Source organism: Apis cerana, linkage group LG1 (assembly GCF_029169275.1).
Source record: "Apis cerana isolate GH-2021 linkage group LG1, AcerK_1.0, whole genome shotgun sequence".
Classification (NCBI taxonomy): domain Eukaryota; kingdom Metazoa; phylum Arthropoda; class Insecta; order Hymenoptera; family Apidae; genus Apis; species Apis cerana.
The window spans coordinates 10,779,867-10,807,198 of record NC_083852.1 but is presented as its reverse complement, the minus strand read 5'-3'; the positions used below and the strand labels follow the sequence as shown (position 1 = coordinate 10,807,198).

At 28.6% G+C, this 27,332-nt stretch overlaps 1 protein-coding gene and 1 long non-coding RNA gene across 11 annotated transcripts in view; one reads left to right on the top strand and one right to left on the bottom strand.

The window, feature by feature from the left end:
• Positions 1-27,332, top strand: part of LOC108001786 (myb protein) — a 35,985-nt gene that overhangs the window by 7,286 nt on the left and 1,367 nt on the right. Inside the window, exons 1-9 of one of the 6 annotated variants that reach the window (XM_017062979.3) lie at positions 2,787-3,818; positions 19,190-19,352; positions 20,698-20,862; positions 23,002-23,320; positions 23,523-23,847; positions 23,933-24,342; positions 24,430-24,746; positions 24,838-24,927; positions 27,061-27,186. In XM_017062979.3, the coding sequence (XP_016918468.1) occupies positions 3,724-3,818; positions 19,190-19,352; positions 20,698-20,862; positions 23,002-23,320; positions 23,523-23,847; positions 23,933-24,342; positions 24,430-24,746; positions 24,838-24,927; positions 27,061-27,186 (2,010 nt within the window). In that variant the 5' untranslated portion in view covers positions 2,787-3,723. Of the gene's footprint in view, positions 1-2,786; positions 3,819-19,189; positions 19,353-20,697; positions 20,863-21,869; positions 22,026-22,114; positions 22,263-22,330; positions 22,472-23,001; positions 23,321-23,522; positions 23,848-23,932; positions 24,343-24,429; positions 24,747-24,837; positions 24,928-27,060; positions 27,187-27,332 lie in introns of those variants that run through there. The other 5 variants (XM_017062980.3, XM_017062983.3, XM_017062987.3 and 2 more) reach the window with 5 other exon arrangements.
• On the bottom strand, positions 14,852-21,872 carry LOC108001793 (uncharacterized). Of its 5 annotated transcripts, XR_009828911.1 has the most exons (5): positions 21,519-21,656; positions 17,389-17,521; positions 16,319-16,421; positions 16,071-16,195; positions 14,852-15,960 (listed from the first exon to the last, which is right to left on the bottom strand). It is a non-coding gene; the product is annotated as an uncharacterized LOC108001793 (long non-coding RNA). The 5 variants fall into 5 exon arrangements; XR_009828916.1 differs by lacking the exon at positions 16,319-16,421; XR_009828909.1 differs by lacking the exons at positions 14,852-15,960; positions 16,071-16,195; positions 16,319-16,421; positions 17,389-17,521 and adding exons at positions 20,346-20,774; positions 21,191-21,274; positions 21,733-21,870 and having other exon boundaries at positions 21,519-21,649.

The following is a 27,332-nucleotide window of genomic DNA, read 5'->3' as shown; positions in this document are numbered from 1 at the left end:
ATTCACACTGAATTAACGACATTCAAAACAATGCAAGGAATTCGAATAATCGTCATGGATTCTTCAATGTTTCCTGTTGGTATAAAATTTCTTTGTAAGTGGAACCTTTATTTATCTTCGTTTCGTTTTGCGCTAAACATTGAGAGTGATGTTTTCTCTATCTCAATAATATTATAAAAGATATTGATATTTTTTTTAAATTTTCAATTTCAAAATTAATTTTTTAAGAAATGGATATAATTTTAAGGAATTATAATTTATAGAAACAATTTAGTTTTATAGATAACTAGATTGTTTTTTCTAACATTTCATAAAATGTTAAACAGTTTCTTAAAAAATATTATTTTGTAAAAATAATTAATATTTAATTCAATAATCAATAATTAACTATATGATTAAAAGAAAATATCGTTTTTATTATTGTATTTAAACTATATCTTTTTAAATTTTTTTTCGAAGCTGCGATATTATTTATTTACATATAAAAGAGAAATTGAATAAAATCAGTCGTGATCAAATCAAATTACTATAGTGAACTATATCTTCTGTTCAATAGCTTGAAATATTTTTTGTTGGGCTATCTATCCCTCTCTTGCATAATACAGATATGCATGACATTGATTCCATGTTGTTACATATTTACAGCATTCCAGTGTATGTGATAATCTTGAAAATTAGGAAATCCTTTGATAAAAACAATATACACATCAATCTTAATTATAAATTTTTACTTATTTGTTAAACGTTATATCTTTTATAAATTTTATAAATATTATTTCAATGAAAATATTTGAATTAAGATACTTTTTCATTGTAACCTGTTATAAATCTTTATTGTCCAAAAAATTCGCTAATAATCTTAATTTTAATTTTACTAATTGTAAGAGCAACATAACTTAAGATGCAATATAAGACAAATACATTCCATTCAATAACACAATATATTTACGAATATAATGTGATGTGTACGCGCATGCATATACCGTATATGTATATACACGTTTGCTGGAGATTGTTCCAACCACAGACTCCGCGTTGGGAAAGTATTTCCGCGAACAACGATGCAGACGCTCCCTGAGGCGTGTACCGAACGAGAGGTATTCACCAAGATTAAAGTAGGTACGTTCTCACAAGCAACGTGCCTCTCCTTTGTTTTCATAACATTGCCCTACTCCTTCCTTATTTACCGTAACATCGCTTTATGATGAAACTAGTACGCGATATATTTAGCGACATTGAACTCTCAAGGTCACTTTGAAATTTCATAATAATTTCCTTTTATTGAAAATCGATCTTAAATCGTTTATTAATCCTGAATCTCATTTTTTTATTTCACTTTTTTTTTAAATTGTTTTTATGCTTAGGTTAAGTTATATTCTATTTCTATTTTTCATAGCGTGGTCTTACACGTCTGTTCATCTGTTCAATAGTGTTTTTTTATGTCTGACCACTTCCTTCGTGTCACAATGGCAGACGTAGTTTTATGAGTATTAAAAGATATACAGACTGTTTCTTGCGGGTAACACCTGTATTTGTACTACATGAAAAGGTTGGGTAAGAGAACAGTAGGATATGTACTTTGTGCATTCCCTTATGTTCCAGTAATTATCGTTTTAGGTTGTTATCGCATTTAGGTTAATGCATGAAAACACATTTTGACATATGTTAATTTATGATGACCTAAAAATCTAAATTTTGTTTATTCGTGTTGCCACATATCATGATAAAAAATTGATTGAAGTAAATTATATTTAATTTCATTATATTTACAAACAATTGAATTAAAAATAATTATATAGATGATAATCTTCTAGATGAATATCCGATGCGCACAAGAAAGTCTGCAAAATGATCAGATAAGTAAAACGTCTAGATGGACGGTAGTTCTCATAATTCTCTCAAGCCCTTGAAAACGATTAGAATTAAAACAAGAGCATCTCTGTTTCTTCGTAATATAACATTAAGATTATTCTGAAATGAATTTTCATACTTCTCTTCGTTTTTGTATGACAAGTATTTTTGCATTACAATTTTTTTATTAAAAAAACATTTATTGTATAAACATTATTGTTAATACTTGTATAAACATTATGCATTATAGATTATTATTATTACATAAAACTTTAAATTGAAAATCTTTTTGAGATTTAAATAAAGATTTTAACATTATTTAAAAAAAATCATTAATAGATATTATATAATACTTTTTTTTATTATTTTTTTTCATCATATATTTACATCTATAAATATATCTTTATAAGAAACATTGTTCATTCATTTGTCTAGTAGCACAGGATATATCTACTCTTAATTTTTGTGATGTTAAATCAAAAATTATTCATAAATTATTCATCCGAAATAATATTTATGCAAATTTAAGAATTGTTACATTGTACATTACATCAATATTAAAATTTTTCTAATATAATCTATCAAAATCATTCATTATATATATTTTGTATTTTAATGTTTCACTTTTTGTCCATATTGAACGCTAAAGTGAGGAAAGGATAATAAAGCAACTTTCGTCACAGCATCTACTGTGTGATTATTTCTTCCACAGGTTTGAATGAGCGTACGGGCGGTCGAGGGCACATGTAGCTAACGATATACACAGTCAAGTACACAAGTATATGTAAAGCGTGTATGGACGGTCACGTTTGATCGAGCCCTCCGCGTGTGTACCATCTCCTCGTCCTATGGCTTTCCTGTCCTTCCCTACCCTCGACGAACAGGCGCGATCATACCTTTCCCCTCCACGTTGCTAGCAGCCCAGCTCGAGAGTGCGGACCGTTCAAGCGGCTGTCGGCAAAGCAGTCAGTATCTTCAGTTCAAATCCAAACGGCGACTGGTCGAGACGTCCGCGCGACTCTGCTCGATTTTGGGCGCGCGTCGCGACAAAACAACCCGTTAAGAAATTTATAATTTCGCATAATGGACAATCAGGCCGAAGGAATATTGAGGAACGATCAATAAGAATAAACGTACATTCGACGATCGTGAACGCAAGAATCGCAATCGTTTTCCGTTGGCCCGCCATCGTTTCTGTTCTGTGTCGTGCTTTCCTTCTTCTGGACCTTGCTGCCTTGGCGACAATGCTTTTTTCCCTCGTTGCATTTAAATAAATACTTATTGCACTGTCGCGACGCGTACGCCCAAACATTTAATATATTTAATCAGAATTTGTTCATTGTTATTGCAAATATTTTTTTAATAATAATTTTTACTTAACTAGAGACACTTAAAGCACAAATCGTTTATCATATGGATACACGTGACTGCGGATTGTATTGTGTAGTGGAAGATAGATAGAAAAAGAGAGTGTGAGAGACAAAGAGAGAAAGTGAAACGGAAAGAGGTACGAAGTTCTTATGTTTTTGCATAATCGCTTATGGAAATCACCATATTATATACATTGTAAACGGAGACGCGAACAATTAATAGATGAGCTCCATCAAACATTAAAAATGCAATCGATTATGCTCCATTTAAATTATCTAACAATCATAAAAGAAATATTTATTTAAATTTCATAAAAAATATTAACAGTATAGTGACGAAGTGTTTCAACCATCGTAATATTAGAACTATGTAAAGTATTGAAGGAAAGATAGAAAAAAGTAGTGTTGAGAGATTGTGAAGTTTAAGTTTTCGGGACTGGATCCGTCGGGAACTATTCAGAACCCTCTGATCGCGAGTTTTCTCGGAAGACTATCCGTGAGAATGGATGTAGTGTCGAATGGTATACTTATGCCAGCGAAGGTCGTGGATATTACTACCTATAATTCGTCTTTTTATTCTCCGCCACCTACAGAAGCGTAAGTAATATATCATATTAATGTTTTTTATGATTATTAAAATTTCTGAATAATTTAATAAAAATTTAAGATACAATTCTTAAAAATATTGCAAATAAGAAATGTAATGATTAAGAAAGTAAATGAAATGATTATTTGAAAATGTAGTATAAATTTAAATACATATCCATTATAAGATTATCGCCTATTTAAATTTTTACCGCTCTTCAGTTTTATCTTGCGCAAACTGTCAGAGTATCTAGACTTAATACTCACACATTTTATTAAAACAAATGTGTATATCTCCCAGTCTCTCGATCGTCGACGGAAGTATGCTACGCGTAATAAGTGCTTAAAAAATTTTGCCGCGGAACAACGGAAGTTTCCTTTTCAGTGTCGATATCAAAGGATGCGGCCTTATCTTGGGGTAGATTGTAACGCCGGTTTACATATGAGATTTCATCTCTATACTCGAAATAACATTCATATCTATTATTTTGAAATTGAAATTCTATTTTTTCTTTTTATGATTAAAACTAAGAATATGTTTTTAATTTTTAACTTTTTTGATATAATATAATCATATATTTCTTGTAATATTTTATAATAATTAAATATTTTTCGTCAATAATAAATTATATATTATTTTTTTATATTTTTATAGCTCATATAAAAATAATATAAAATTCAATATTAAATATTCTTAAAGAAGATATTTTAAAAAAAGGTAGAACATTTCTTGAAACTTTCTTAGAGATTCATATCGATTGGTCGATCTCCACCACGATTACAAATGCGTTAGTAGAAAAAGATAGAGAGAATTTTCAAAAAGTCACCCAGTAGGTTACTGAATAGTTAAGGATAGGGAGAAGAGACAAATACACAGATATACCACGAGGAAAAGCAGCAAGCATCTTGGAAGGAACTCTGACTATCCCTCTTGTTGTTGCCTAGCAGATATCCTAGCTCGTTTGGAGCCAGAGAGAAAAAGATCGGGCTTCGTATAGATATCTGAGGTCTGCTTTCATGAGCGCGCGCGTGTACACAGCCGGGACAACTCGTTCTCGACTAAAGGAGATTTAAACCCGGTTTCAGATCGAACCCGTTGAGAATTCTTTAATCGTTTATTTCGTTTGCCGGTGGACGGGTTTGCGTCTTCGTCCTTTAACCGGGGTTCAGTATATTAACTATTTTCTGAATTGGCTTGATAGCCAATTTTGATCGCCTTTCAATACGCATTGTTCTCATATTATATAGATATTTATTAATATATATAAAATTTATTAATATATTAAAATATTTTTAAAATTGCGTAATGCAAAATTACAAAAAAGGAAAAAAAATAATTAATTAAAATAAAAAATTGTTACATGAAATTCGATATCTGATCGCTGATATTTTTATATGAAATATGAATTAAAAAAAAGAAAATTGAAGAAGAAGTATATTTAATAAATATTCTCCTTTCATTGAAAACAAGAAATTACTTTTATAAAAAAATTATCTTTTATAAAAAGAAATAACAAAAGAAAAAAGTTTAAAATTGAAATATGAAAGATGACATATAAAGATGACATTGAATTTTAAAGAGCTTATACTTAATCGTAGCAAAAATGAAAAGCATTATATTGAAAGTTTATGCGGAAACTATGAAATATAAAGACACAACGTTTCGAAACATAAGACGTACGTAATTAATTCATGAATAATCCGCTACGCGCGCTGTTTGAGAATAGAATAAGGGAAGAACGAAAAGATAAATTTTTTTTAAAGGATATTATTCAAGATATTATTTACATAAATTAAGATGATTTTACATATCATTCTATATATATTTCATAATTAATTACAATATATTTTTGCTATGATTTTTTACTTTTTTTCGTATCCTTCATAGAAATAAGCTTGTAGTTTCGGATCTACTCTTTTAGTCTTTTTATGAAAGAAGAGTGCTAGATAGGATAGAACAGGAAACACGTGATCAGATTTTTTAGCGATGTCTTGATTGTTCAGAAGAAACTATGATAGTAAAAAACTAAGAAAAATTTGCAGGTTTAGATTAAGAAAATCATTTTAAAAACATTTCATGATATTTATTAATTGAAAAATGTAATAATATAATATATTTGTATATATATTTTCATTAAAAATTATGTAAAAAATTCGAAAAAAATTATGAATTGAATGGATTTAAAACGCAACGTTTTCATCGTGTGTGGTTATTTCTTTGTAAAAAAAAAAAAAAAAAAGAATCTGTCGACGTGTGAGGTTACCTCGATGCAATCAGGATGCATAGTAAACTTAAAACACATCCCCACAGTTCAATCTAATTTTAGAAGAAATTCAACGGACATGAGGTATAAAAATGAATTCCTAGAGTCGAGACTATAACTCAGTTACATATCTGTGCATAAAATCTCCGCTAGATTGCGCTGGTATTCATTTAAATTCAAAACGGAGGAGTGCTCTTTTAGTTCACAATTAAATAACCGTTTAAGCAGCTGTGCTTCTTTTAATACCTTCATCGGACAATATTGTACAATAACGACGATGTATAATAAGAAAAGGATAGAAATAGATATAAAGAGAGATCTGAGAGCAAGTAACAAATTTTTCGAAGGGATTCCAGTTCTGGCAAGATTCGCGACTGGGCCCCTTGAGGAAGTCCCTCCGCAAAAGGAACGATCTTTCCCTGTTTTCTTTCTCTCTCTTCTGGATCCTTATAGTTCGTTCTCTTCTCTTCATTCGTATCATTATTTTCATGTTGGGTTCGGTACACTCGTTTGAGGGTCGACATCGTCGTCGATCGTCAGGAGGGTATACACACAACAGCGAGCCTGATTTTCAGCATCTGCTCCAGTCAAGAAAGACCACAGTCTGGAACGACTTTGGTCTAGTAAAGGCTTTGCATATGTGCTTTTTCGTCTGCGACGCCTTCTTATATTCTATTGAATCTTCCAAAAGCACCAAGAGCATATGTTTTCGAATTGTTCTCGACCGAGGGACGGTCAAATGATAGACTGATGCTTTCGTTTGACCAGTGACATGATGAATTCTAATGATTTCCCCTTACCCTCGATTATTCCCTTTAATTGTATATCTCTGTTTATTTTCACTTTTTCTTTTGTTAATATCTATCTGAATTATGCTCATTGAATGATTTATTCGATGACGTATTAAATCATATTTTATGATTTCGATTGAATTAAAATCATGGTTTGATAGGTTAGTTTTTATAAAGATGGCATAGGAAGTCAATTACTAAGTTTTGAAAATATTCTCTTCTATGATATTCCATAAATTTATATAACATAACGTAATTAATCTATAATTTTAAATGAATTTAGAATTCTAAATTTTAAATTATTTTGCATTATATTGTGAAATAATTTCACAATGATATTCAAAGATATTCATTATATCTAATAAGCTACAAATATCATTTAAAAAATCAATTATCAATTAATAATATTAATAAATAATTAGATTACAATTGAAAACTTTTTTTTTCGTTTTTCACTTCTTATGGACAAAATTTAATAAAGTGAAGTTACAAATAAAGTTCCATAAATTACTTTAATAATTCAAAACATAATAATACTTGCAAATAATTATAATGTTAAAATGTTGAAATTACATGAAAAACAAATCAATTATAATAATTATAAATAAATATAACTTTGAGGTTATTTAAGCATTTTAATAAATAGCTATTTAAAATAACTTTATTCAAGATTTTTAACTAGTTATTTTTTCAATTAATTGGATTAATGTCCAATTCTGGATTCTGGACATATCAAATATCTTATTATCTACTCGTTACAGTAACTTATATTCGAATTTGAAAGTCTAAATAGAATCAGAATATTTGGGCCCTCTAATCAGTCACTATTAGCAAGGTGTATATGGATCAACCATGAGATTGATTCTTCATGATGTGCAGCCTCGATTCCCACGGTAGAATTAAAGATTCACGAGGAGAAATACCCATCGCACTTGTCATGGGAACGAACACCGGGTGGCTCGTCACTCGATTTACAATTGGTTACCATACGCGGGGTAAGGCGTGGTATTGCACGACGCGCACCTCGAAAGACGAGGGGGATGAAACCGAGGGACCTTCCCCCTTTTTTCTTCTCATTTTTTCTTTTTTCTTTTTTTTTATATACCACCACATCTATGAGGGTTCGGAAATTTCCCTCACATAGTACACACTTTTGAGAAGTGACATATGCATACTTTGAGGTTAGGTTCGATCACATCTTTAAGATAATATTAGAAAAATATTGTTGTTGTAAATTATATATATTATTAACTAGAGATATAGCTTATCGAATTATATATTTTATATTTTTTGATATTTTTTTATAATTTTAATTCTGTGGTAGTGAAAAAATTTAATTGATAAGATTATTTTAATATAATTTTATATTAATAATTAAATTTTAATTTCATTTAAAATTTAATTCATTGATTTTTGAATCTTCAATTTTTGATAGAGAATCAATTTCCTTTTATAATTATAAAAATATATAATTTAAAATATAAAAATATATTATTATCGTTAAAAGATGCACAGAAAATGGGAAAAAAAATCTGTGTGTTCAATTGGTAATTTTGTTATAGCAGAGCTTGACGATGCATTCGACACGTGCATCTTTGTATACACGTGCATCCACATGCATACGTCATAAGAGCGGGTGCGCATGCTCGGGAAGTTCTATTGGGGGGAAGTTTGGCAGTGCGAGGGCATTGAGGCAGGTGGTAGCCAGATGTCTCTCCTAAGGACTTTTACCCTGATGTCGTTGCATGGTCGTTCTTTTATATATATATGCACACACACACACACACACATACATACATACATACATTCACACAATTTGTGCAAGAATGAGTAAGATATATAGCTATCCACAAACCCTATATTCGCGCGGGGAACATGCTCGAATCAGCAAACTAATTCGAACATACGTATATCTGCTCCCTTACATTGCGAATTGTGTAATACTAGTTTGTGATTCGTTTCGAGATTTATATATGTGTGTAAATGTGATCTGATCTATCGGCAAAATTCAAATATAAAATCTTTAGAGAAAATTTGGTTTTTCTAATTGGTAACTTAATCTTTCTAAATAAGTTTTTATAATTAGAAATCAAATAGCTGATATTCAAATAAATTAGTTATTTTTAATTTCTTTAATTCTTCTAGTAAACACAAGATGGCGGACTAAGCGCCATATAGAAATTATCAAATCCCTACTTTCGAAGCATATTGTTAAGTAGTGTAAATCATTATTGGATCCGACAATCTACCGCTATTGAAACAGTGAAATAAACATATGTCTATTCGCACGATTTTTTTATATATTCTCGTTTTCTAATTCATTAAATTTACAAAATTTCATATTTTAAAATATTTTTATTTAGTCTTAGAAATTCAAATTTCTTGATCTTTTATATTTATTTCGAGAAAAAATTTAAAGTTTTTTATTTTTTTTTTTTCATGGATACTATTTTGTTGGAATTTTTCCGACCAGCCTTCGAATGATAAAAGGGATTCTGAAACGTGTTGATCTTGATCTTGACTTATCTTCCTTTTCCTCTTTACTCATTCGTTTGTTCTCATTCAATCTTTTTCCATCTTATCATCTTATTGCACCTGAAATTGATTTTATTAATGCCATCCATGAATCAAAGTGATTGCAAATCGAGCACCAGCTGAAATTTTATCTGATTGAATAACTTTTTAGACGTTAACTTCATTTTATAATCATTTTATATTCTTAATTATTATCTATGATTTTTATTGCTGTTTAAAAATTCTCTATAAATTATTATTATACTGCACTTTATTATATTATCTATAATAAATATTATAATATCGATATACATCGTTTTCATTATTTAATATTAAATAATTATCGAAATATTAATCAACTTGTTATTAATAGTAATCATCTATACGTTTTAAAATTAAAATAAATACTCGTGACATTTAGTTATGATGATGAACATATGACAATAAAAATAGTAATATTCCTAAATGGAAGAATAACTTTTTTTTCACATTAATTAATTTTAAATTCTTACTTCATTAAGAGGAACTTTGTGATCAGATGAGAATATATTTTTGAAAGGCGATATTAACATAATGATCAGAAAAATTAATAACATTCAACAAATTAAAAATTAATTTTTTCTTCTCTTCTTACATAAAATTTATAATATCTTCAATCATAAAAATCACGTATGATCACAGAAGAACCAACAATAAATTAAAAATAATTTATTATGGTTATTATGTTCCGATGATAACACGCATATGATATTGTAAGATGGACCTACTTGAAAATTCTGCATATTTTGCTAGGGCGTTCCCTTTTATCATTAGCATGAGAGGTTGTTTAAACGTATTTGAGGAACGCGCGAGTGTGTCGTATGTGCCGACCCGGAGGAGGGGGGGGTGGGTCGTGGGGGTAGCAGCTGACAACCAGAGACCAATGAATCCCTTGCACCTGGTCTCTAACTTTGGAAAATCGACGACAGAATCAATTGCATCGCACGCGACCGAACGGGGTCCCAGATGATAACAGTTGCATTGACCCTTACTCTTGACCCGTTACCCACAGAGCATTAGTTTGATTTCTACTTGCATAGATAACGCTCTCTTCGAATCTGTCTACTTGAAGAATGGTTTCCGGTATGTTGAAGCATCGTGTGTCTTTGAAGTTATGTAATCGCGTACAGAGGATAGAAATGATCTTATTTAGAAGAAAAAAATTATCAAAGATTATTCTTTTACGTGTATCTTTCTTTATTGTAAGATCTTGTATGCAATAGAGATTGAAAATATGCAAATTATTATTTCATTATTAATTTTTAATTTCTATTTCAAATTAATTATTAATTTTTATTTCAAATTTATATATTATAGTTTAATGATTAAATAACATATTATTATTTATATATTGTTTATATTAGTTATATCGTTGAAATGTAATATATTAATGAACATTAATAAAAACATTAAATTGTATTATATAATTTGTGTTGAAAAATTACTAAACAAAAATATATGCGCATATATTCATTACAAATTCGTCAAGAATATTTTATTATTATCTCATATTAAGGTCATATATAATAGTTAAAACGATCATTTAAATTGAAAACTATATTCATAAATTTCGAAATATATAGTCAGACAATAAACCGTACTTTGACCTCTCTAATCCATCCTCCAATCCTTCATTACTATTCTGTAGTGACTAGATAAGCTCTCATCTACAATCTTTTAATACATCTCATCATAATGTTTTTGAAATTTTGTATTATTATTCGATTTTCTTTTTTTTTAATTTCTTTGGATATTGATACATTTCTCTGTACTAAAAATATTATGTGTGATATGATCTTGAAAATATGTGTATAAAAGAGAATATATATATGGGTTTATCCTCTGGTTTTTTCGACAAACCATGACCATGAGACATACAGACGATGGACATAACTCAAGAAGGGACGTCGACTGGTACGCGCAATGACCTTATTGTTGCGTGACGAACAACAGGCGGACAGAAGGAAGGAAGGAAGGTAAAAGAAAGAAAAAGGAAGATTGCTAACCTTAGGGCTGCTTGTTGCAAATGGTGGAATAGAAGGGGAACAGCAGACAACGCGTAAGGAAGTGGTCGAAAAGAGGGGAAAGTTCGGAACTTCGGCAGATGTCCATAGTAGCAGTATACGTGGCAATGATGGGTACTTTTTTCCTCTCCCTTTCTCACGAGACGCTCGATTTTCATCATAACTCGTAAATTCGAAGAGGGGAATGAACGTGTAATTGGTGAATAGTTTCGTTAATCCTCTTCTTGTTGTATTTTGAAATGATATTTATTGTTCAAAATTTGCGAAGATTTACTTGGTTGTTTTAATAATTCTTTGAAGAATCGATTGATGTAACTAGATTGATGTAGATTCCAGATTGTTTACATACAATGAAGTTACCGTAAGTCGGTATCATAAATCGTAATAAAAATGAAAATAAAATATTACGAAGTTTAATTATTAATATCTGTTAGGTTTTAATAACCTAATATAATCTATATTTAATATATAATAATATAATCTACATTTTTTGTAATTAAAAAATAATTTTTAAAATTTCAGTAAATTTAGCAAATATTGAAATATTCTCTTATATGAGAAATGCAATACTTCATAACTGAATATTCATCTTATATCATCATTATAATTGATGTGATTTGTTAAAATTCATTAGAAAAAAAAATTTTTTTTGCATGATTAAGATATTATAATGATTAAAATATAATTATTTAATATGATAATGATAATAATAGCATCGCATAAGTTACAAAGATCATTTTATGAAAATTTATTTGATATCATATTTCTGGAATACTAACCTCAAAAAAAATGTATTTTGCGCCCTCTATAATTTAGTAAAAATTTAGTAATAATGTATTTATTATACTATTTTCATTAAAAAGAATACAATCAATAACTATACTATAATAGAAAAATCTTAAAATTTTTAAAGAAATGATATAATAATGAAGTGCACAACAAAAAAAAGTGTTATAATTTACTTTATTTATATATATTTGATTTAAATAAGTCATTATGATGTCGTTATAATATCAATATATGATTAGATTTCCAATTTAAATCTATCACGATTTTAATAACGAGATTAAGTGAGATTTATAGATTCTTTTTCTAAGATCAAAGCAATTATTATAAATATTCAATTAATTTATAGTTAAAAATTACATATAGTTTTATTTACGGTAATTAATTGTAATTGTTTTCTGTACTGAATCGATAATGTCGCATGTGATAGGAAAATGGTAAGAGAATCAATTATCAAGATTCTGTTACATGAAAAAACGTTATTTTATATTTTATATTCTAGATTTCGTTTATGATAATATTACTAGATATTTTCGAAAATTTTTATAAATCATTTTTAATATAGATAGATTTTAAATTTTCATTTTTTATAATTATGAAACTAATTAATTAAATAGAATTGTGAAAACATATGAAATTGAATCTTAATAATAAAAACAAAAATTAATATCATTAGTCATTATTGAAGATTCTATCAATATTGCATTTAAGTCATACGGCGTTCGAAGTCCTAGACAAAGGGGGCAGCTGTTGCAGGGCACCTGCTCGTGCCGCCACCTTTCAAGTAAATGCTAAGTGCAAGAGCTTGTTCATTCATTTTGCCTCACGAGGATTAACAATTTCTTGTCGTCGAGGTTGAATTAGCTTATTGGAAGTTTCTACCGGACGTCCTCGATCTTCGACAGTAGTTTCACATGCTAATTCGGGAAGGGATAGGAACTTAGTAAGATATATTCAATTTGTATGACAATATTGAAATAAGGAAAAGAGAAGTGAATTTTGCGTTTTCAATTCATTCAAATATTTGGAGCAAAATCATTCTAAACATATAATTGCAAATTTTTATATTGAATTAGTATATTAAAATATAAAATAAATTAAAGTAACATTAGATATTTATACAATATTTATCATTGAAATAATATTTGATAATTTTTATTTTTTGTCTTTTCATCTTTCTATCATAATTTAAATGTTACATAGAAATTCTGGTTGTCAGGAAATTATAATTATCCTTTTGACCAAACAGGAAGTCAGAAGCACCGAGGTAAGAGGATAGGAAGATATAAAATCCAACGTGATCCGGTAGCATATTACTCTTTCCTTTCCTGTGTCACTACCATTATTCTTATCTTTCTTTTACGCTCTCATTCACGTCCTCTTGTGTCTCCTTTTTGTCTGCCTTTCCTCTTCCCCTTCCTCTATCATCCTATATATAACACATATAAAATTACTACCCTAAATTGATTAATGAGTAGTCCCGACTGAGTCGTTTCCTTTGTCCCTTGTTTCTACTACGAATATCACATATTGAGTAAAATCATGATGATTTTTATCAGTTATTCCGCATTTATGCATGTGCTTTTTGAATTATTTTTTTTTTCTTTATTTCTGTTTTCTTTTTTTCATTATTTTTAGTCATTTTTAGTTTTTTCAAAAAAATAAATAAGTAACAATAAGGAAATAAAATTTTACAATTAATTAAAAGCAATTCCAAAAATTGCTATATTATATTTAAAAATGCCATAATTATCAGAACTATAAACTCTAAAGGTATTCATAATATCCATTTAGTCATTATATATGTGCATACATATGTATATTAAACATATCCCATGTTTGATTGCTTTACAACTTAAATCAATTTGATTGTATCTTGAAAGATGACCGATCTCATCCCATATCCCTTTTCGCAATCGTCATCAATAAAACGTTAGATGTCTGACCGGTATAAATATTCATGAACAGTGGACATTTTATAATTTATTTGCAATGCTTTCGACGAAGCAACGCAAGAAGGAGAATATACCACCCCCACTTAGGGTTAACAAACATCATGCGTGCGCACAGTGCTCCATCCTTTCTATATATCTACACAGTTCTCTCGGCTATCGCGCCACGACGTGCTTATATGTATAGGTATATATGTATATATATATACAGAATGGGCACATATTTTCGCGGATCGTGAGAATGCCGGAGGAAGTCCTGCGTTCAGCCACGTGCCTCGGGATTTAAACTCAAGGATGCCTGCGACCGTTAGAACTTCCACGAAGGCGAAAGCCTTTACGTAACACAGTGAAAAAAAAAAGAACGGATACTGATCGTCTTCGAGTATATATTTGCGATTCCCAGCGCTCTTTCTATCTTTTTTTTCGCGTGTCACGACTAAATAGGTAAAGAATTGGCCACAAAAGTTCAATATACTAGAAGAAATATTCTAACGCTAAAAAAAATATTGTATTTCTTTTAAGTAAAATTAAATAATAGATTTAAGTAATAGATTTTTTTCATCTGTTTTATCTTATTTGCTTATTATGTATACTTTATTCAACATTCTAAAAATTGCTTTATTAATTATTTAATATTTATTCTTTATTATTATTTGTTTATTATTAAAATAGTAATTTCTCACATTTAATTTATTAAAAACGTTGTTACATAATTGTCAATATAATAATTTTCATATATAAAAAATATATAAAAATCTATATAGGCATGTTAGATGACATATTAGATCACACGTGATGAAAAGAATCACGTGTACGTAGTTTATGTCGTCTTCTCCATTTTCACTTTTAAATTTGAATGAAGCCACAGTCAAATACCGGATGATTGTTTTGGCATTCCGCGCACGTTCTGCTTCTGCTTTTTCAGACTTTCATTTGGTCAAACATACAAAATAGAAAGTGAAAAGAAGGATGCACAAAAATGCGATTTACATTCCATTCTTACATTCTGAAGATATCTTTTTTAAGGAAATTTCATGTATCTCTAAAAAAAGATTATATTTATTTCATATAATTATTACTTACATATGCGCAAAAATATAATTTTAATCTACGGGATTTAATATTTAAATAAATATAATTTTTTTCTTAATTCTATACATAAAAATGATATTCTTATAAGTTCTTTTAACTTAAGAATTCGGTATCAAAACTTGATTAAATATCTAGCTAGTTCTCATGGAAGCCGCGTCATCTAGAGATACAGAGATATACTGTGATTGGATACCTTAGCTTATCATGGAACTCCATCGCATCTTTGAAATTTAAATATATCGCTTTATATGAATTTTACTAGTTTGCATCTTTTTGCCGCATGAACAATATTGCTTATGATTATATAATTGTTAATATATTATGTTCAAATTGTAAAAATCTATTCTTTCCTATTCATGAATTCTATCTACAAAAATGACTTTTAACTTTTAAAATTCTATTTTTAAATTTAAATAGTAAGGTTATGAAGTTCCTTAAAAAAAATAAGATTCAATACAGCTGTTTAATCAGCCTCATCACGTGCTAATCGAGCAACAAATCACCGACAAGTATTTATTTGCATAGTTTCACGAATTTCGCTACGTTCACTTTTTTCCACGACGCGTCCTGTATACAGGAGACATTCCACTTAAACGGCACTCCCCTTTTGGTTCCTAGCATTCCCTCGCGACTTAACGCTTCATAACATATTCTCGACTTGTCCTTAGCCGGGAACGTAAACATATGTGCACCTGCAGAAAGTCAGTATATTTGAACAACGAAGATTGCATTGCTAGACTCCGTCAATTAGATGCTGAATTACAAGGTATATCAGTTTGCGTTTTATACGAGTTTCTCTTACCGATGTAAAAACAGCTGCGGAGATGAAATGCGCGTGCTTCCTGTATAGCACTGTTGCCACGTGTGTGCCAGAATAAATATGCGCACGCATGTCTCGTAACGTTTGTCGTATGAAGAATACGAAAACTGGAAGCAATAAAAAGAAGGATATTTATTCGAGATTTTATTGATAAAAAAAATGAATAGATATTTAAAAAAGGAATGACTGATTTGTTGATTAAAAAATTGCGAGTTAATCACGTGACTTACCAACTTATTATAGTTTTCTTCAGACTTCTATCGCCCTATCATAATATTTCAGTGATGAGTAAAGATTTCTAGGAAATCTTGTTAATAATAATCATTCTTTCTGCTGTTGAATATTGATATATCATAAAAAGAAAACAAAATATAGAAGAATAGAATAAAATGTTTATAAAATATACTTAAATATATACATAATAAAGATAGAAGTAAAGATAAAAAAAATATGAAAATTTTATCAGGATATATTTTTCAAAACATATAATACATACAACAAACATGTATATATATTATATATATACATAAGTATGACATATATTCATGTGAATGTTATCGTTATCATTACTTTCTGTCCAAAGAAATATCTTTTGATATTATATTATTTCTTAATTTGTTATAATAAAATAAAATTAACAATAAAGTTAATATTGATTTCGATGATCAATCTAGATTAAATTAAGGATTCAAGATAACTGATAATTTCCAACATTGAAATTTTATTTCTTAACTCGTCATTGTAATAGATAACAATTTTTTGTTATATTGTTCTTCAACGAATATAATTATGTTATAAGTTTTATTTTAAAAAAGAGTTCATAATTTATCATTTTAATATTTGTAAGATGATTAAATTGGCTTATTAGTTAATTTTTTAAATCATTTTTAGTATTATAAAGATTATGAAATTTAAATATTATAGCAATAACACATAATATTGATACCAATTCGAAAATAAAAAATAAAATAATTTTCTATACATTTTCAACTATATATAAATATATATATATATTATTATAATTATATCTACTATATTTTTTTAAAAATATTAAACTTTAAATGATATACATTGCATATTTGCATATTATTTGATTATTTTATAATAATTTTTTATAAATTTGAAAGTTAATAAAATAATTATAATTACAAAAGTTTTGATCTGAAAAAATTGTTAATTTTCAAATATATTGAATATTACATTCTATTATATTTCCGTTTTCATTGAAAATTATTACATTATTTTTTCTAAAATTGCAAATAAATATGAATAATGTTTAATGCTTCGTGAAGTTATGTACATCGTTTCACTTAGATATCACAGTGCTGTCTTTGCGGAGTTGTGACGAAACAAAAGGGTTAAACGAACGCCGTTTGGCAAAGGTTCATACGATATACATAACTGCTTGCAGCGGAAACGCGGTCGTGGTCTGCCTGAAACAGTAAACATAACAAGCGGTCGGCCGTTGCGTTTGATTTCTCTATGTAGTGGGATATATAGGAGTACATATACATGTGTATTTCATCTCAAACTGACCGGCTATCGTCGACGAATTACGTCATCCTGCGAACATAAACTCTATAGTGGTTGGAATGTAAATACGTTAAGATGACGAGCCAACTGTTGGACTAATTGCATTTGAGTATTGTGTAACATGAACTCTGGCTTGTTTCTTCCATAAATTTCTTGACTTTTACTACTGAAGTCTGTTTATAGGTTACTATAGTATATCATTTATATCAGTAATGTTTTTTCTATGAAATTCTTTAAAGAAATTTCATAAAATTAATAAATAATATTATTTAATTAATTAATAAAATTAAATTAAAAGTATATAAAAATATTTGAAATAGTATTTTTGTTGTAATAAAAAATATTAAAATGGAATACTAAAATTTAATAAATAAGAATATTTTTTCTAAATATTTTTAATAAGTTAAACGAATACTATTAGATTCGAATTAAATAATACTCTTGAAATTTGAGATTAGGAATATTGTTTGATTGACAGGATTATTATAGATGAGCTTGACTGATGTAAAAAACCTTTTAACATCTACATATAGAAGAAATTATATTCACTGTATAAGATACTTCGTGATTAATGGAAATTCTTTTTTGAAGAATTTTTATTGTTTTTTGAAGAAAAGATTTTTGACTTAAAAATATTTTTATTCAATCATATAAACAATTGAGCTTATTTATATATATATATTTTTTCTAAAATATTTAGAAAAATTATTTAGAAAATTTTTTTATTGTATCTTTATAAGTATTTTATTTATATTTTTTTCCAAATGAATGAATATATATTTTTATCGATGCTTTCAATATTATATAAATATTATATAAAAGATAAATTAAATTAATCAAATAAATTTTTTTTTTTGATTTTTTGCTCAGATAAATTTGCTTTTTCTTTAAATTTGATTAAAAATTTGCAAAGAGAAAAAATTAGAAAATAGTGAAGGGAAGAAAGGGTAAGAATGAATAACGACAGGAAATCCTTGAAGACAAAGAAGACGAATAAACCACTAGTAACCACAAAAACTGACACTGGCCAGACTGTGGTCAAGATTGCCTCTTGGTTGGCGGTTTAGGGCAAGGGTGAAGAACAAAGGGGTAACGAGTGCGCGATAGTTTCTTCGACAAAGAAGAGGAAGAAACACGCACAGGTCGGATGGTCAGCCATCCGTGATTTCCCATCTTCACCATTCTACAAAAAATAGCTATATCCGTTACATGTTCGCACATTTGATCTTATGAATCTTCATATTCATTTTGAATCATAGTTTTATGTTAGAATTAATTGTCATCATAAGAAAAAGAGATAAGGGATTATAAGAGATTTTATGATGTAGGCGTTAAAATCATTTATGTTATTTCTAAGTTTGAATATTTTTAACAAAAATTAATAGACAACAGATATTAGCATTAATTTAATTTATTAATTTTTTTTATAAAAAAAAAAAAAGATACTAGTAAATATAATTGTGTAGAAAAATGCAGTTTTAATTTGGAAATATGAATTTTTAAATTTCAAATTTAATTTTATGATTTGTAAATTATGAAAGCACAATATTTTCTTTGTTTTTTCTTAGATCGCGATCTGGATACGATTCTAGTAGCGGCGGAGAATCTGACAATGAATACAATGCTATTGCATGTCGTGGAGCTGATAATCAATCTCAGAATCAAAACACAAATACAAGCAGTCATGGGCAGGGAAAGCATATAAACAAAGGAAGATGGACCAAAGAGGAGGTAATTGAGAATTTCATGTTAAATATTCTAGTTAAAATTAATCTTATTAATGAAACATTTAAATTTTAATTATTAACAATATAATTATAACATAATGAAAAAATTTTAATATTATTAATTTAAATATTTATTAAATATTTCTTATAAAATATTTTAAAATATATTATAAAATATATTATAAAATATTATAATTTAAAAAAAGATATTAAAAAAAATCTTTTAAATATATTCTAAAATATATTTATAAAAAATATTTTGGAGAGTTCCATATACATAAATTAAATGATATCAATGATATTTATAATTATCATGATAAGCAGTGTTCTATGCTTTTTTTTTTTCTATTCCTTTTTATCCAAGAGCTCGATATTTCTGAGAATGTACACGTGACCGCGTCATCATACTGTGACTTTGATCAGATGTAACGCGAAAGGGGAGGGATACAATGAGCACAGGCCTCGAAAAAAGGTCCACCCTTCGTACCTTCTACAACGAGTTACGTCCGCGGGCAGATGCCCTTAACCACCCCATAGTCATATGCGTAGCCATAGAGTACGAAGAGCGCCGTATGGTTTCCCGTGGGAAATATCACAGACCTATCGATCCTATGCATTTGTTACATGACCTTTTTCCTTTTCTTCTTTCTCTCTTTCTTTCATCTCTTTTCTTCTTTTAATTTGATGCAATTGTAAAATAAAAAGTTTTACAATTCATTTTGGAATATTTTCATTATTTCTTTAATTTTAAAGGAATTTTCAATTCTACTCATAACTCCATCTATATCATAGAATTGTTTAATATTTAATTTAATAATAATTGCAATAGTAGGAGATTTCATGTTTACTGATCTTTTTTTTTTATGTTTTTATATGTTTATATATTTAATCTTTCTCATAAAAATATCTTTACTATTCTTTTGATAAAAAAAATATTGATAAATATTAAAAATTCTTCTCTAATTATATATCATTACATGAAATATAAATCAGCATATTTTGAAAATATAATTAATAATTTATTAAGACAATATTTTAGCACAGTTTTATTTTACTTTAACGCAATCTCAAAAGAATAAATACAATATTTATTTTAAATAGCTTATTCACTTAAAATAATTTAAAATTATTCACTCGAATTATACTTATCAAGCTTCATAAGTTTTATGAATGCTCAACAATATAAAATTCAAGTACACTTGTTTTAGAATATTTTCAAACTTTAAAGGACTTTTATTACAATTTTTTTCTATTCACACTGTATATTATATTTTCCATACATAATATATATATGTGTGTGTGTGTATATGTATATGATTAAGGTATTTATGTTTTCAAATGGATTTCAGGATGCTGTATTAAAACAGTTAGTGAGCAATGCTGAACAACTTGGGACTGGACTTCGATGGGATGCCATAGCCAGCCACTTTCCGGATCGAAGTGATGTTCAATGTCAGCAGAGATGGGCGAAGGTCGTAAACCCGGAATTAGTCAAAGGACCATGGACAAAAGAGGTATATTAGTGGAATTAAATTAATGGAGTTTATTAATTAATATTTTTTTTTTAAATATTGAGAAACCTAATTTTTATTATATGCAAACTTAAAAAATTTAATATTTAGGATTTCAGAATTTGAAACTAAAATATGATTTTTTAAATAATAATTCATTGTTTCGATTATCATAAATATCTTGTATATAATATCTTGTATATATATGATATATAAGATCTTTATCGACATTTAGCGATACTTTATGATTTTATTTGATACTTTAATTTGAAGTATATAGATTATATATAGTTATATTGTATCATTGAAAAATCAATGAAATTCAATCAACCTGATTTTCAATAGAGGCCAATCAGTCCACGTCAAATGAAAGTATAAAGATCCATTACACCCTCTTCATCTATTGGGACCAGATCTGTTCAAATAATATGAAACTGAGAAGACTTTTAAATTAAAAGTTGGATAACGGTTCTGCAGAACTTTTTCTTTGGATCAGAAGCTTTTTATTTTATATATTTATTTAACAACTCACATATATCAGTTAATAGATTCAATATTTTACTAAAATTTCAAAATCACTCTCTTAAAATATTCTTATAATATTTATAATATAAAACACATATATCTCTTCACATGTATTTTAAAAATACATATCCTACCTTCTATTAGTAAAAAAGATCATCTATTACTAAAAAATATCAAGAGCTTCCTCTTTTGATCACCAGATGTCTCCAGTATTGCAAACTATGATATATAGATCATTATTAGCGTCAATAGTAACACCATAAGCCTAATCAATTTCATCATAATCAATAAAAACCAAACTTGAACCAAAACTCATTTAAAAATGCTTCAAGATTCTCGTTGCCTCACCTCTAAGGAACTAGCGATCAAGTTTCTCCGACTCGTTTAAATTTCGAAGGTTCAAATTCATAACGGCACGGCCCTGCACAGTACATACGCCTACACGTAGCGGAGGCAAAGCTCTCCGTCTGTCCGCTGAGGGTCGCCACGGTGGGGTATGCAATAAGAAAAAGAGCCACGAGAGGTCTGTAGAGATGCTGCATCGCCGTCTTGCCAATGCACTTGGCAACAGCCAAGGGCAAGTAAAGCCTCTGACATCGCCGTCATGGAGGGCCACATTGGTGTGTACCTGATTTTTCATGGTATGGGAGCGTCCTCGGTGCAACCTCCTCTTACTCCTCTGTCTTTCCCTTTCTTTTTCCTTTTCTTTTCGTTCGTTCTTTTCCTCTGTGCACCGACGGTCATCATGCATCGCGTGAATCCTCTTCTCCTTTCCTTTCCTTTCCTTTCCGCCGTCTTCTCGATCTACCACTTCGTTCTCTGTTCGATACTTCTATTTGCTTTCAAGAAATTACTCCATGAGTTGGGTTTGCCTTCCGGTGAGAATTTATCCACATGAAGACTTTGTTGAAGACGATTTTGGTAACAATCAACAAGATAAGAGGCGCTAGAAAAAATTCTTCGGAATTCTTTGGAAGCAATTGATAATGTTTGAATCAGAATGATTTCAGTCAATCATTCTCAAGTAGTTACATATCTATGTAACATAGATTTATATCAGATAATCAGCAATAATGTTTGCTATTTGGTAATTAATATTTGGCAATGTTTGCTAGATGGCCTATTGGAAGATTAAAATTTTTTTCATATATTTGATGAATTGATGATGAAAAATCGAAATAATTATTTTTAATACAATTCATGCGATATTATGTGATTGCTATAAATTGGAAGCATATTTGGAATTAAAGAATGTGGTACTAACAATATAATGGTTTTAAATTAATAGAAATTTTAATTGAAGATTAATACTAATACGAGATTTTAAAATATAGGATAATTTATCAAAATAAAATATATGATGTTCAAGATATTTATTGATTTTCCATCCTGTTATTGAAAAAAAAATCTTAAGATAATTGTTTTATTATAAACTTTTCTAATTATTTATTTTTGGTAATATTTAGGATAACTATCGAATTTTTATGAATCAATTTCGATAGTATCAACCATCAAAATATATATATATATATAATATAAATAATTAAAAATTATTGTATTAATAATATATTAATAATTATTATATTAATATTATTATATTAATAATCCTGTTTGCAGGAAGACGAAAAAGTGGTGGAATTAGTGGAACGATATGGACCGAAGAAGTGGACATTAATTGCACGACATTTGAAAGGCCGTATTGGTAAACAATGTCGAGAACGATGGCATAACCATTTAAATCCGGGTATTAAGAAAACAGCATGGACAGAAGCGGAAGATAGAATCATTGTAGAAGCACATCGTAGGGTAGGCAATCAATGGGCAAAAATAGCAAAATTACTACCAGGCAGAACTGATAATGCCATAAAAAATCATTGGAATAGCACTATGAGAAGAAAATATGAAACTGAAGAGGGTAGATCAACAAGCACAAGAGGTTTATAATTCATTCATTCTTTAATCAATAATAATATCTTCTTAATTTTTTATTAATTTTCATTTTTTAATTCCAATAAATATATAAAATTTAAAAAAATAAATTAATTTATTTTAATAATTAGAATTTAATGCATTTTTATGTATTAGAAATGAAGATTATTAAAAATGAAACATTTAATGAAAATAAGTATTTTTAATAGGGAGAGGTAGAAGAAAAGCAATAGAAGCATCAGTATCCTCTAAAGATAATCTTTGTTCAGAAGAGGATATCTCCAGTCAGAATTGTTTAAAATCAACGAATAATGACAATACCTCAACTCTGACTAATGTACAGCCACATACTCTAGGCATTGATCAATTGCAATGGACCAGAACTTGGGATAATCAACAGAATAATCAGAGTTTCCAAGGTCTTTTGAGTTTGAATGAACGATCGCATAATAATGAATCTCGTTTAAACTCCCCTTCAAAAACGGGAAGTTCCTTTTCTAGAGTCAAGACTGCACAAATGTCACCCTTCACAAAGTATGAATAAAATAAAAAAAAATATAAAATTTTCCAAATACAATTGAAAAGAATTATTTATTTATTAATGTATCTACTATTATAGGTATTTCGATTTGCAAATACAGGGTGAAGCGACTAGTTCAAAAAATTCAGAAATCAGATTAATGCCCATGCCAGATTTGGAAGAGATTTCTGGTGCTGTAACGGAGAAAGAAAGGAGTAGTCCACCCCCAATTTTACGTCGACGTAAAAATATTCAAGTTCTTCAACAGAGGACAGAAACTCCTGATAATGTGAGCCAGTCTGATTATTTAATAATAAATCAACAGGAACAACAGACTGGTGAGACCACCCCATCCACACCTATTAAACAATTGCCATTCAGTCCGTCACAGTTTTTGAACAGTCTGAGTCCCGAGACATCTTCCTGGCCACGAGCGAGTACTCCTAAAGGCAGCAGCCCTGGTCCACTCACCACACCACAACCTACTGGTCTTCGGCGAAGTCAAAATGGTATGTTTTTATTTATTTTTTTGATTTATAAAATGTTTATTTATAATAATAATACATTATTACATTATATTATTATTATTATAATAGATGGCAACACGCCGAGGACACCAACACCGTTCAAAAATGCATTAGCAGAATTAGAACGGCGCAGCGGCGCGACTACTCAGTTACCTGCTACCCCCAGTCGTTTAGATGCTCTAACCGAGATCATCAAACAGGAAACCGATCGTGAAAGTTTAGTAGGAACTAGTACTATTCTTCAAGATTCTGGTTACAGTACAATTAGACGACGGGGTAAAGAGAATAGTGCTCCTGGCGGAAAGAGAGCGCGTAAAGCTCTCTCTCAAGCTTGGGCAAATGCTTCTCAAGATAATTCCGAAATGAGTTTCGTTGTAGAAACACCCGTAAGTTGAATATGAATATTTAAAGATATTTTATATTAAGATTACAAATTATATCATTTAATTTATTTATTTATCTCATTTTATATTATAGAGTAAAAGTTTGGACACATCGGTATTATTTTCACCGGCATCCATGGCATTGGAAGACAGTTTCTTAACAGCAGGGACTAGTCCCATAAAGGTAGAGAATGTCCATACTCAAACATATATTCAAACTCAACCAGCCCTATCCTGGTATTATTCCCGTACCAATCGCCTCTAGACACGCTAGCCGGCCTTTTCTTAACTTTCTTATTTTAACACTGTCTTTTTCTTTTAAATTCTTCTATTAAGTATATTTTAATCAATATTGTCTGCCTTTCGATTAACGTTAAATATGCCTTGTTCTTTTTCTTTCTTTTTTTTCAATTCCTTTTTCTTTATAATTTATGACTAAATGTTAAATGACGCGCGAGAAATTAACCTTGTTTTTATATCTATTAGACTGGTTATGATTATCGATTTCTTTTTGTCGATCCGATATCATTCAATCCAAAGATTATTAGTGACTTTTTTTTTCTTTTCTTAGATCTTAAGTATATAATTATAAAGTAACACGACTAACATTAATAATGGTGTAGAATATCGATTTAATCTATTTATATAATTAATTTATTTTTTTTTTTTTGCCAACGCGTATGCTTTTCGTGTTAAATTATTTATATCTAATAATTTTTTGCTTGGATCGAAACTTATGATCATGAATTAAAAAACAAAACGTTTCATATTATTTATCATTAATTAAATCACTAAAATAAAAATGATCACAAAAAAGCCAACGTTATGAAGTACTTAAATTATATTTTTGCGCGTATTATAATATTTATTTCTGGTCGATATTTATTGTCTATCTTTATATTGAAAATATCCGTACTCTTCGTTATTAAACGTATATATAATTTGATGTATACAGATAATTATATTTCGTTTTTGTTTGTTTCATTTTTTTTTTACAATTAATATTACAAAAAATTAAATTATTATCATTTTATTATTTTTTTTGTTAATGTTTAATCATATAAATTATTCGTGTAAATTATTCGTGTACATTTATTTTGGAAGCGAAGTGAACTGAAAACATATTTATTCCGGTGAAAAACCAAATTATTATTTATTATTATAAGATTTATTTATTATTATAAAACTTATTTATGATACACATTTAAAAAGAAAATAACAGTAATATTGAAATTTTTTAATAATAATACTATTAAGATTTTAAGATTTCTGATTTTAAAATATTTGTAAATTATTATAAGAATCCTGTGCACAACAGGTTAAACATGTGTACTTATGTAAATCTGTAATAAAGTATTAGTATTTAAGTACTATCATACGATTATTTAATATTTAATTACAAAATATCATTGATTGTATTAAATGTTTGCAGTTTCAATTTCGCCTTCTTAGTCATTTATATGTTTCAATAATAATAAAAATAATAATAATCTAAACGGAAAAAATGGATCACCGGTGATTCACATAACATGAAACGTAATGTATATCCTAATAATTCCTTTGCCCTAATTAAATATCCTCAAATCATAAATATCCCATCTATAATTATATATAATATATCTATATGGATATATACATATAAAAATAGCGTTTATTTATTATTATATATTAATATATATATATATTACATATATATTTTTTTAGTTTCTTCGATAATAATATTGAATTGCCGCATGTTTATAACTAACTCAAACGTAAAACGTCCTTATACAGGCCTGGCCTAGCGTACCAAAGTATTTTCCTTGTACTATCCTATCCCGAAAATCCAAAGAACAATTTTAAGCAGTAGCTCCACTGGTCGCGAATGCTCTTTTCCAAAATCGATTCGCAATCATGCAAAGAAAAAAGAAAGAAAAAAGAAAATATAAAAGGCCTAGTCATTTTATAATGAAACGTGATAGTTTTTTTTTTGCATGTATATAAAACGTGCCCTAGAAAGAAAATATGAACGCATAAAACGGACGAGCTCACGATATAGTTTCGTAATTTTTTGAATACTAAAGTAAATTCCCATAACCTCTATTTCTCTATAACTCTATATCCTTTCTATTTCCGTTTCTTTCTTTTTTTACAACTCCTCTTTTTCTTTTTCTTAAATCTTTCCATTATGTCTCTAAAAACTAAAATTTTCTTATTATCTTATTATCATATGTTTTTTTTTCTGGTAAAAAGAAAAAAGAAATAATTTTCAAATGAGCATTTTCTATATGCGTTCTTTTTATTCGCCGGCTGTAGCTAGTGTGTCTATCCTTTCCAGAATTCCCACGACTTTGTGTCCGTACAACGGAAGCCTAATGCCAAGAGAGCGATCACATTCGATGCATTCGACAGTCCCTGTTGTATCCTCAGCCCCTTGCCGCTCAGGCCAGTCAAACGTGCTAAGGTGAGTTGTTTTTTTAATTTTAGAATCGGTTCATTGTATCTCCTTAATGGAGTTAGCTGCATTAGAGATTTGATATTTTCGTATCAGATTTCTTTTCGCATCGCTCCAATGCTTAATTTTCGTATACTGCAAAAACATCTGTTGCT